Below are 11,905 nucleotides of genomic sequence, written 5' to 3' on the forward strand. Positions count from 1 at the left end.
GCGGGGCGGGAGGAGGCGGCGGGCCAGCCCTGAGCGCCTGGGAGCCGCGCGCTCCATCTTGAGTGTGGCGGGGCTGCGCAGGGCACCTGCCGCTGGCTGCTGGTGCCGGGCCAGCCTGGGTCGCGTCTCCGCCAAGTGCCCCAGCTTCTCAGGCAGTTTGCGTTACGTGGTTCCGCCCACGGTATGGCCCTTTCGTGGTATGAAAAAAAAGAAACAGGGTGCGGATTAACGAAAGCTTCCTCTGCCTGGCTTTCTAGAATGTGCTATGGACAGTATTAAAGCACCACGAAATTCGTAGAGAAAGCACTGGATGAAGTCAAAGAAAGACGTGTTCTACTTTATGGGGACTATCTCAGGGGCAGTATTACTTAGATATGAGTCACTCGGTGCGCATGCTACGAATATACAACTCATAGTGGCCATTCCAAATAGTTCTCACCTAATTAACCTTCGAGTCACGTGGAATGTGTCACCCTGCTCAAGTGCACTTCTGTTTGGAATTTTACATGATATTGTCTCTTTGTACGTGAATCAAAAACCATCATAGGTGTGACCTCTATACTGTTGACAAAAGTGTGCTATTTTTACTAAGTGTGCTGCTGGCTATTCCAGGGCCTTACAGCTGCTTGGCAAGCGCTCTGGCCAAGGTGCCCAGGCCGGCCTGGGTCTACCATCCTCTTGCCTCAATGCTGCCCCAGCATCAGCCACCTTCGTGCTCCTGACCACTTTGGGTCGTCTTGAGAACTGTGGAGACATTGGTTTTAGATCAGGGTTGGAATAACAGGTTGGGGTAGAACAAAGCAGCTTTGCCAACGTGAACTTGGAGTTTCAAGAACAGAAAGAGGGGGCTGGGGATGTGGCTCAAGCGGTAGCGCGCTCGCCTGGGCGTGCGGCCCGGGTTCGATCCTCAGCACCACATACCAACATCTATGTTGTGTCCGCCGAGAACTAAAAAATAAATATTAAAAATTCTCTTCTCTCTCTCCTCTCTCACTCTCTCTTTAAAAAAAAAAAAAAAAAAAAGAACAGAAAGAGTAGCCCTCACCTACCACCACCTGGCGCTCCGGCCATGAACCTGAGGCCTCAGGGAAGAGAGAAAATCCCTGCTTCCCTCCCCCACCTCCATCTGCCAGATATTGACGTTTTTTTCTCTTACATTTGGAACAGTTGTCCAGCAAGAGAAAGGAAAAACCCATCTCCTGCAAAGTAGCAACTAAGCCAAGAAAGCACTTACCAGTCCATACTTGCTCACCAGTCAATCATGAGTCCAGAAAAATAATCAGCCAGCAGTCAGTGCCTCACCCCACCCCCTCTGGGCACCGGGGATGGAACCCTGGAGCACTCTGCCTGAGCTTCACCCAGCCTCAACTGCTTGTTGTTTTGACAGGGTCTTGCTAAACTGTCCAGGCTGACCTGGAACTTTCAATCCTCCTGCTCTGGACTCAGCCTCCTGAGTAGCTGGGATCACAGGCATGCACCACCACACCTGGCAAGAAAAAAGATCTTAGTTTATTTAGATTGGTCATTTCAAATTTATTTGCCTTGTAGAGACAAAACAACGGAAAAATGACTCCTTTGCTGGGTGTGGTGATGAGCACTTTAATTCCAGTGACACAGGAGGCTGAGGCAGGAGGATTCCAAGTTTGAGGCCAGCCTCAACAATTTAGCAGGATCCTGCCTGTAAATAAAATAAAAAGGGTTAGGGATGTAGCTCAGTGATAGAGCACCGCAGGGTTCAGTCCTTAGTTCCAAAAGAACAAAACATGCCGCAGTCTTGGCTGGGCACAGAATCTCGAGCCACCACACACCTTGTAGATTCAAACAGCAATTCTTTATTCCTGAACTCACACCGGCCTCTACACATGCTCTGGGGAAATCCGAAGTTCTGCCGCACAATTCACGTCCCAAAAATACTTTCTCAATTCCACGAGAACTCACCGGGAACTCAGGCAGCAGGATACACCCTATTCCCAGCAGCAATAACCTTAAACCTGGAACTGCCTTAAACCCAGATTGTCTTAAACCGGGATACTTCCTAAAACCTGCAGGATACACCCTAAACCTGGATCCACCCTCGTCCTTGAGCAGGGTCACCTTTCTCAAACACACAAGCAAGGTCAACAGCGAAATTCCGAGGCAAGTCCATTTAACATGGGGTACGCTGGCAAGGAAATTTCGATGCGTCATTCCTATTTGGCAATGGCCCTCAGCAAAAACAAAAACCATACACTCTTCAAAAAACAAAACAAAAAACCGTGTGGTGGCATGTGACCATAATGCTGGTACTCGGACTCTGAGGCAGGAGGATCGCAGGTTGGAGGACAGCCTCGGCAATTTAGCAAGGCCCTAAGCAACCACGGAGACCCTGTCTCAAACTGTGAAAAGGCTGGGGAGGCGGCTCGGCGGTGAAGCGCCCCGGGTTCAATTCCTGGCAGCAGAGAAGAGCAGGGGGTCGGGGAGGGGCTGGGCGGTGAGCGCCTGCCTGGGAAGTGGGAGGCCTGGGTTCCTCCCCCAAACCCGCCCCCGTCAACAGAGCAGGGGCTGCCGAGGCCAGGCCGCCTCGGGCCGAGCGGAGGTCGGGGGAGCGCCCGCGTCCAGCTAAGGGCTGCCCTGGGAGGCCGCATCCTCCGCTGGCCCCGGGGCGGAGCCGCGGGCAGGTCTGCGCGGGAGCGCGCCCCCGGGCCCCGCCACGGCCCCGCCACGGGCCCGCTTCAGGGCGCGGCGCGGTTACTTTGTGACACACCACCAGGGGCTCGAGGAAGGCCGGGCACCGAGCCAGCGGCCTTGGGGCACCAGCGCGCGGCGGGGCGGGGCCGAGGCGCGGAGCCGGGGTGACCCGAGGACCAGCCGGCTCGGACATCGGCCCGCGGAGGGCGCCGCGGGGCCTCAGGGCGGAACTTGATGCGGACGCCTGGACCGGCTGGGTGGGGCTCCGCCAGCGTGGGCCGGGGCGACAGGTGGCAGGGGGACACCGGAGCGCGGAGAAGGAGCCCGGAGGCGACCTCCCGCGGGACCTGCCCGGCCACAGCACGCGCCCCACCTCTTGCGATGCGCACGCGCAGTCGACCCCGAGCCTGAGCTGCGCGCGGCCCACGACTTCCGCCACGCCCGTCATGGCGGCCACAGGGGCCCGGCCCCGCCCCCGATGACGCGGCGTGGGTCACCTGACCCGGCTGCGGGCCGAGGAGACACAAGGGAAGTCGCCGTCGCCAGAGTCGGACCCGCAGCCGCCGAGCCCGGGACCTCCAGCATCATGCCGTCGGAGAAGACCTTCAAGCAGCGCCGCACCTTCGGTGGGAGCCGGGGGACCGCGGACGGTGGGCCGGGCGGGCGGGGAGCGGGGGCCACAGAGGCTGTGGGGTCGAGGGGGCTGTGGAGGCCGCGAGGGTCGGGGGTCGCAGGGGGCGGCGGGGACCGGGGGTCGCGGGGACTGCGGGGGCCGGGGTCGTGGGAGTCGCGGGGGTCCTGGGGGTCGCGGGGGCCCTGAGTGCCGGCTGCCGTCGGGGTCCGCGGGCTGCAGCGGCCCCGCGCCCTCCCGCCTTGCGCAGTGGCCGGCGACGCTGGCGCCCGAGGCCCGCTTCCCCCCGCGATGGGGTCGTCCCGTCCCCGGGGGTCTTGGAGTGTCGCTCCCAGGCCGCCAGGAAGAGCTGGAAGGGCAGGACGAACGACGCAGGGACCGTGCGAGGCTCGGTCTGCGTCCCGATGGTGGCCGCGCCAGTTCGCGATCTCCGGTCTGCCTGGTCCCGGGGGTTTTCTCCTAGGTCACCCCTGTCCCCTGCCCGTCTAAGGCCTTTCTGTCACTTTGCAGAAAGGTTCCAATATTTGGAGACCCGCTTTGCGCCGCGGCCCCGGGAAGGTGGGGGTCCAGGGGGCCCCCGCCGTGGAGCCCGAGACGCTCCCCGTCCCCGCGGGCGGGCTGAAGCCCCGGTGGAGGGAACCAACTCCGCGCTGCCCCGAGGGTTCCCTCGCGGAGCGGATCAGGGCTCGCCCTAAACCGTCCCTCCCTTCTAGTGTAGTCGCCGGGTGGGGCCCGGGAGGTGGCGCTCACCACCAAGGCCGCTGCTCCCTCAGCTCCCGCAGGTAGCCTTCGCTGTCCGCCGAGGCTGTGCGCAGTGGGCCAGGGCGAGGTCGGCAGTGTGTCCTTGCAGATTTTAAGACACAAATTTCAAAAATTAAAATTGAGCAAATAATATTGGATTCAGTCTTCTCAAATGTGATTTGACTCCATTTTCTTCTGGGTGCCCCAGTTTATTTAGCAAAAGATCTGCTTTGCAGGCAGGTTCAGCCGAGGTGTTACTGAGGATGGCAAACTTGGGTCTCAGGCTGCACCGGTGGAAGTGTTTCTCCATGGAAGGGTTGTTGGTGCAGAATAAATAGTGGACAGGCGGACTGCCAGAGTCCTGCCAAAGTCAGAGGCACTCTGAGAACAGCGCTCAGCCATGCAGAGTCTGGGGACCGTCATGCTTCCCTCTTGCTCAGTGAAGCCACTCTGGAGATGGTGAGAGCAGAAGGTGCTGCAAGTGCTCTCTGGGTAGAACAGGCACACTCCTGCCCTCTGCCCTCTGCCCTCAAGGCTGCTGAGGACTGGAGGGTGGGTCTCCATGTGCCCTTGGAGTAGTTCACGTCACTTTGCTGCTTTTCCTTTAGCTCTTATTATTAACCGTTTTTCTTCTTATTAACGGTCTTCTCTGTGCAAGGCTGGGGGTGGTGGGGACATGGGTAGAAGACTGAGGTGGCTGGAGCAGGGCCCCGGCTGTCCCGCCAGTCTGCGGCAGCAGATCGATAATACACGGTCATTACAGTGCCAGGAGGAGTGTGGAGTGAAGGCATTCCCTCCTGTGTCGACGTGCTGGGTCACACTTGGCTTCCTTCACAGTCGCCTCACAGGAGGGGCTCCAGCTGCAGGCCAGTGGGTTCTTCCATGTTCCCCCACCTCAGCCAGCTGTGCAGTGCTTTCCTCCCAGGGAGTCCTGGTCCCTTTATGCCTCTTTTCCACCTTTAATGGAAGTCGCTTTCTGTTTTGATTTTGTGGTTCTGGGGATTGAGCCCAGGGGCACTCTCCCACTGAGCCATACCCTAGCCCTTTTTTTCCTTTTTGAGACAGGGTCTCCTAAGTTGTCCAGGCTGGTCTGGAACTTGTCATCCTGCTGCCCTGTCCCCTCAGGTCACTGGGATTATAGGCTAGCACCATCACACCTGGCTCTTTTTATTTTTGGTGCTGGGGACTGAACCCACAGCCTTGCACACACCAGGCGAGGGCTCTCCCGTTGAGCTGCATCCCCAGTCCTGGACCCTTTTTTAAGAAAAGACCCTTTTTATTTCTTCCTTTCTGTGCGTACCCAGATAGACTTGTTTTCTGGTGTTTTTAAAGAAATCCCCCCTAGGGGCTGGGGATGTGGCTCAAGCGGTAGCGTGCTCACCTGGCATGCGTGCGGCCCGGGTTCGATCCTCAGCACCACATACCAACAAAGATGTTGTGTCCGTCGATAACTAGAAAATAAATATTAAAAAAAAAAAAAGAAATCCCCTCAGCCTGAATGTTTCCACTTCTGTTTTTTTCCACATTTTTTATTGGTGCATTACAGTTGTACACGTGGATGGGAAGTGCTGTAAGGTATCGGTACAAGCTTTTTTTTCTTTCTGTCTTGCTTCAGCATACAGCGTAGGACCCTTGACCTGCCTGCTGAGTTTGGCTTATTTCACTTAACATGGTGATCTCTAGATCCATTCATTTTCCTAAAAGTGATATAATTCCATTTTTCTTTATGGCTGACAAAACTCCATTGTGTGTATAGACCACATTTTCTTTATCCATTCATCCACTGATGGACACCTGGGCTGGTTCCACAGTTTGGCTGTTGTGAGTTGTGCTGCTGCCAACACTGGTGTGGGTAGGTCACTGAAGTAAGATGGCTTTGATTCTTCAGGGTAAATGCTGAGGGGTAGGGTGGCCGGACCATCTGGCAGCTCCTGGCTAGTCTTCTGAGGTGCCTCCGTGCCGATTCCTACCGTCATGGCGCTGATTAACAATCCCGCCGACAGCTTCCGTGTTCCTTTTTCTCCACGTCCTCTCCAGCACTTATTACTATTTATATTCCTGATCCCACTTTTGTTTACCACTATGAGCTTTGAAGTGTGAATATGTCCTAGAGTGTGTTGAGAGCAGTCTGTTAGAGTGGATTAATTGAATTGAGGTTTCCCTGCGTCCTGAGCAATCCCCACTGACGATTTGGAGGGTGGACAGGAGTCAACCTGGAAGGCCAGCACCTCTCTGGGGAGGACAGATGGGGAACCCCTCACTGGGAAACGGAGTGGTTCAGGGTGGAAGCTGTGAGGCTCACTTTTTTTTTTTTTTTTTTGTAGTCTTTCTCTTGGGTCCGCTCTTAACAATGGCTGAGTGCATCTTGGCCTTGCTGCTTGCTTGGCGGGAATGCATACTCACACTCAGGGGTTCGAAGCTTCCCTGTCCACGGAAAACACGTTTATATTTAATAACTTATCTTAAGTTGATTTTAAAATATGAGAGGGGAAAGCAGAACCTCTGTGCTGTACTTCAATAGATTTCATAAAAGGTGATGCTGAAGTCTTTTTTACATCCAAATGAAATGGGCAGTATTGGAATGAATTTGTGTTGGTAGAGCAAACCCATCTTTTTTCTGGAGCTATTTCCTCAAGAAGTTCATAAGATTTAATTGCAAATACCATGAGAATGAATCCTATTCAAAATTGAGGTCATTTTGTAAAGGTTTGGTTGAAGATTTTGGGAGATGCCATCTTTTTTTTTTTTTAAGAGAGAATTTTTTTTTTAATATTTACTTTTCAGTTATCGGAGGACACAACATCTTTGTTTGTATGTGGTGCTGAGGATCAAACCCGGGCCACACACATGCCAGGCGAGCGTGCTCCGATTGAGCCACATCCCCAGCCCCGGGTGATGCCATCTTGATCCTGTGTCTGTGCACTGCTTTGGAATGTCTGTCCTCCATCCTGGGGATAGAACACACACCAACACTGCTGTGCCCTGAGTGGCACCCTGCCCACTTCCCGCCCTGGAGTCAGGTCTGCCAAGAGCTCCCACGACCCTAACCCAGTCGCACGGAGAGCCTGGCACTTGTTGAAAAGTAGAAATAAGTGATTATGTTGAAAGGGAGAAGCGAGATTCTTGGAAAATATTCAACAGAAGGCTTTGTACTTTAAGCTTTGATTTCCTTTAGGTACTGAGCAAAACTGTCAAAAACTCAAATAATTCAAGTACTTTTCCTTTCCATATTCCTTTTTTCTTGCGCAGTTTCTTTTCCCTTAGGTCACTGAAAAGCTAGAATTGATAAAAGAAAACCTCTCTGAATAGTTTGTGGTTTACAATGGATTCCTATTCCAAATTGAATCATGAAAACTGAACAAAAATTGATTTTAAGCTGGGTGTGGTGATTACACCTGTAATCCCAGCAGCTCGGTAGGCTAAGGCAGGAGGATCAGAGCCAGCCTCAGCAACTCAGTGAGGTCCTAAGCAACTTGGCGAGACCCCGTATCTGATTATTAACAAAGGGCTGGGGACGAGGCTTGGTGGTTAAGTGCCCCTGGGTTCAGTCGGTGCTCATGCCTCCTCCTCTCTTCCTCTTCCTGCAGAACAAAGAGTAGAAGACGTGCGACTCATCCGCGAGCAGCATCCCACCAAGATCCCGGTAGGTCCTCTGGGGGAGGAGAGAGTAGCCCGCATGCCCCACTTGACAGGGCCTCCTCAGGGGTCCTCGGACACAGACCCCAGGTGCAGCCTGGGGTTAGGTCCCATTCTTCCTGCTAATCTGACTTCACTGCCTCAATGTCTCACGCTCCACAAGCCCAGTGTACTTATTTGAGAAGGGAGGGAGGGGGGCTGCAACCTAGGCTTTTTTCCTGTTGGGTACTGAGGATGCACCGGGGCCTACGTTGCGCCCTGCCAACTTCTTCTGTTTTTTTTCTTTGTTTTGTTTTTGGTACTGGGGATTGAACTCAGGGGCACTTATCCAATTCCCAGCCTTTTCTGTACTTTAGTTAGAGAAAGTGTCTTGCTGAGAGTTGCTGAGGCTGGCTTTGAACTTGCAGTCTTCCTGCTTCAGCCTCCCAAGTCACTGGGCTTACAGGCGTGGGCCAGTGCCTGTGGCCCAGCCAAGCCAACTATTTAATTATGCCAAGACGTCCTCCCTGTCTTCTACTGGAGGCTTGGCCAGGTGACTGCTGGGGAAAGTGGGCCCCGGGCTTCACCAAGACTGCTGCCTGCAGGTGCCTCAGGGGCCCCTCCCTAGTCTGGCTGCCTGCAGAAGGCGGAGACCACCTGCACCCTCAGGCGCTTCTGGTGTAATTGCTGCCTGCTCAGCAGTATCTCCTAGCTGCATCCTCTGGCAGCAGACCTTGGACGGGCTTCTGGGCATGAGGTCTAGAGCAAAACCATTCAAAAAGAGCCCACCTTTGGTCTAGACAGGCTCAGTTCAGGCCTCGACGCAGAGTTCCCAGGGGCTGGTGGCTGGTTACTAGGATTCTGGGAGAAGTCCTGGTGCCCTCCTCTTAACATGCCAGAGGAGCCCAGATGTTGCACGTGTTCCCATGACTTGGGTCCCTGGGTGCCCAGTGTTGGCTATACCCACTGCCAGCTTCTAGGTAGTCTTAGTTTCACGTGTGACTTTCTCACTGGTCAGTTCATACTGAACTGAGAGGGGGAAGATGGTGCCTCTGAGGGTTGGGCCCCGAGGGTGCACAGCACTGCAGTATAGAACAACACACTGTGTCTCCCTGTGCTGGGTGGACATTGCACTTTGTCCTCATGCTCAGGGGTAAGGAGTCACCCCAGGCGTGAGCTCCCCAAGCAGAGCCCTCCTAGATCGAGGAGGCTTTTGTGGATTTGAAGCTTTGCTCTGCTTTTGAGCACCCGGGGTCTGCACACTGGCACTTGCTAGCAGCTGGAAGCAGACAGCTGGCCAGGAGCCCTCCAGGACTTTTGCAGCCTGTGTACGCTGATGGCCGACTGTCCTACTGCAGCACCGAGTTCCTGGCACAAACTTTTGTCTGCACTTCCACACTGGGAACACCTGAGCAGGTGTGAGCCAAGCTGTCACGGGTGGTGCCTGGAAAACAGAGCAGTCAGAGCAACTCTGGCAGCGCAGCTTCAGACCCTCTGTGCAGATGCCCGAGAGCAGAAGCTGACCCCGAGTGAACTGCTTCCTGGGCCACTCTTCAGACCTGGCCAAGGCTCTCACCCCATGCTTTCCCATCTCTCCCCAGTTAGATAGAAATGAAAAGGACAAGAGCCAAAACGTGGCCCCGCAGATCTTAGTTGAAGTGTCTTCGCTGGGTGGCCAGCCAGGCCTGGCCTCAGCCAGCAGCGCTCCTTTAGCAAAGGCTGCCGAGGTCCTGACCTCATTCTCTGATCTCTTCTAAGCCAAGACCCCAGAGCCGTGCACTGCCTCGGGGTCCTCCACAGCCGTGTAGACCCAGGCGCGTGGCGTCTGCACGCTGCTATCTCCTTGTGGATGTCACCTGTCAGTCTTTTTCTGACTAGGCTGATTTTTTTTCCCTCTTGCGTGGTGCTGGGGATGGAACACAGGGCTGTGTGTGTGCTCCGGATCCTGGCAAGAGAGGGGACAGCAGCCCAAGTGGCCTCCTTATGCGCAGAGCCTGATGTGTCCCCTCTGAGGATCTGCGTGCAGAAGAGCATTTATGTTAAGAGTCTCTCCTGGTCTCTCTGCCATTGCTGTGACAGGTAGAAGCACCATGTAAGGAGAGAGTCTTTGGCGCTTGGTGAATGCAGATGGTGACAAGGCTCAAAGGCCCATCTGTGGTGGGATTGTGTAGCAGCTCAGAACTAACAAAAAGAAAACTTTCCTCTTGGAAGTGTGGCGAGAAACTAACACGCTAATATCAGTCCCGAACATGGAGCCGTTTCCTTGCCTGCGTAGTTCCACGTTCTGTAGCTTTTGGTATTTTGTTCTGGTGCCGAGGATTGAACCCAGGTGCTCTACCATTGAGCTACATCTCTAAACCCTTTATTTTTGAGTCAGGGTCTTGCTAAGGTGCTAAGGCTGTCCTCAAATTGTGATCCTCCTGCCTCTGCTCCTGGGTCCTTGGGATGACAGGCGTGTGCCCCTGTGTGAGGCCGAGGGCCTTTTTCTGACGAGGTGTTGATCTTGTATGGCTCCCAATTCAAGCAGAGCAGCTTTCCCCACCTGGTGGTGGCCCCGGTTCCTCTAGGGTTCCTCTCCTGCACATCCCGCCAGAGACCAAGACAGCCGGGAAGCGCTCGCTCGCTCGCTCAGGAGAGCCGGGCGGAGCCTGCAAGGCCTGTGCCCGCTGCGGCTGGGAAGCATCTGCCTTTCCTGCTGCTGGAACGTCGCCTCTGGCTTCTCTAGGTGATAATAGAAAGATACAAGGGTGAGAAGCAGCTGCCTGTGCTGGACAAGACCAAGTTCCTCGTGCCCGACCACGTCAACATGAGCGAGCTCATCAAGATAATCAGGTACTGCTGCTTTCTTGGTCTCATACTCCTTGAGTGGCTGTGTCCACTTTTGGCTCTGCCAGCCTAACGAAACCACTGAGTTCTTCCCTGTTTCTTGGGTGGAGAACCTTGGGTCCCTTCTGATCCGTCCATAACATCTAGTACAGATGTTGTTTCTTTAAAATGTCACAGTTACTTAAGTGGGTTCAGCAAAATGACTAAAACAAATGTCGACAGTCATCTGTACAGGCTTACGTCCGTTTTTCTCAGGGCTGTGTGGACGGCATGCCAGTTGAAGACTGCCCTTGGCCGTGTGGTAAAGATGGCCCGGCAGTGATCACGGCTCATCCCGTCTTCGGTGGGGTGCAGGGGATGGCACCCAGCGTGGCATCCTGGTGCCCACCAGTCTACTCCTCACGCTGCAGGGTGGGGAGAGTGCTCAGGAAGGGCCAGCCGGTCTGCGAGGGGGATGCTGGTCCTACGTAGCTAGACGCAGCAACTGCAAGCTCTTCCATCTGCGCTTCTGTGGTGTGAAGGTCCCCGTGAAGGCTGGCGTCCCCTCTTCACGTGGCTTTCTTTCAATAGGAGGCGCCTGCAGCTCAACGCAAACCAGGCCTTCTTCCTCTTGGTGAACGGCCACAGCATGGTGAGCGTGTCCACGCCCGTGTCGGAGGTGTACGAGAGGGAGAAGGACGAGGACGGCTTCCTGTACATGGTGTACGCCTCCCAGGAGACGTTCGGGAGCGGGTCGGCCGAGTAGACCAGGACCCTGCGTCCAGCTTTCCAAGCCCTTGCCAAGGAGAAAAAGGGATGTCGCCAACTGAGACTCGTGAGCTCGCCCAGTCACAGGCCATGGGGCACTTGTGTTCCACCTGGGAGGGAGCTTTGGGGGTTGTTTTTGTATTTCAAGCAGAAAAATGGAGCTCCAAGTGAGCACACTCAGCTTTGGGAACCTCATTATTTAACCTAGGCATCTTGTCTTCAAATTTTAGATGTTTAAGAATAAAATACTTTGCATCCTAAGTTGCCAATAAAATAGACCTCCAAGTTATTTTTCTGCTCTTCTTTCCCCGGTAGGAACGTGCAGGGCATTCAGGTTGCCCCGTCTCCTCCAGGTCCTACGAGGGTTTCTGCTCAGCTAGAGCAGTCTCCCTAAGGGGACTCTGTGCACAGGCCCCAGATGCCTTTGCTTTCACAGAACAGGGCCAAGGGGGCTGTGCAGAAAGCACGGATGCACAAGGCTCAAGGTTCCCGTCTCCCAGCTGCAGCATGCCAAGAGTCCACGCCCCCGCCCAAGCCAGAAAGTTCCCTGGTCTCCTCTCTGCTTAGTCAACACAGGAAGTCACCACTGCTCAGTAGGAAATGGGCCTTGAACTGAACTGTAGATCTAGTTTCTTAAAGCCTGCAGAGTAAAGGGGCATTTTTTTTTTCTATTTTGGG

General features: G+C 54.7%; 1 protein-coding gene across 2 annotated transcripts; it reads left to right on the forward strand.

Moving 5' to 3' along the window:
• The first annotated feature begins 2,936 nt into the window (after window positions 1-2,936).
• Window positions 2,937-11,516, forward strand: MAP1LC3B (microtubule associated protein 1 light chain 3 beta). 2 transcript variants are annotated; one of them, XM_081274401.1, is made up of 4 exons: window positions 2,937-3,293; window positions 7,627-7,682; window positions 10,380-10,486; window positions 11,051-11,516. In XM_081274401.1, exons 1-4 carry the CDS (start codon window positions 3,146-3,148, stop codon window positions 11,223-11,225), a joined length of 486 nt encoding a protein of 161 aa, XP_081130527.1. In that variant the 5' UTR covers window positions 2,937-3,145; the 3' UTR covers window positions 11,226-11,516. The 2 variants fall into 2 exon arrangements, with proteins under 2 accessions (XP_081130527.1, XP_081130528.1); XM_081274402.1 differs by having other exon boundaries at window positions 2,956-3,317.
• The last annotated feature ends 389 nt before the right edge of the window (window positions 11,517-11,905 follow it).

The sequence above is a fragment of the Spermophilus citellus genome (genome assembly GCF_964194105.1).
Source record: "Spermophilus citellus genome assembly, chromosome: 18".
NCBI lineage: Eukaryota > Metazoa > Chordata > Mammalia > Rodentia > Sciuridae > Spermophilus > Spermophilus citellus.

Bases quoted from the DNA above. Each gene is read 5' to 3' on its own strand.
- MAP1LC3B (XM_081274402.1), top strand. From the start codon at position 3,146: ATGACGCGGCGTGGGTCACCTGACCCGGCTGCGGGCCGAGGAGACACA. The intron at 7,683-10,379 runs GTAGGTCCTCTG...TGGCTTCTCTAG, and splicing joins AGCATCCCACCAAGATCCCG to GTGATAATAGAAAGATACAA. The intron at 10,487-11,050 runs GTACTGCTGCTT...TTCTTTCAATAG, and splicing joins GAGCTCATCAAGATAATCAG to GAGGCGCCTGCAGCTCAACG.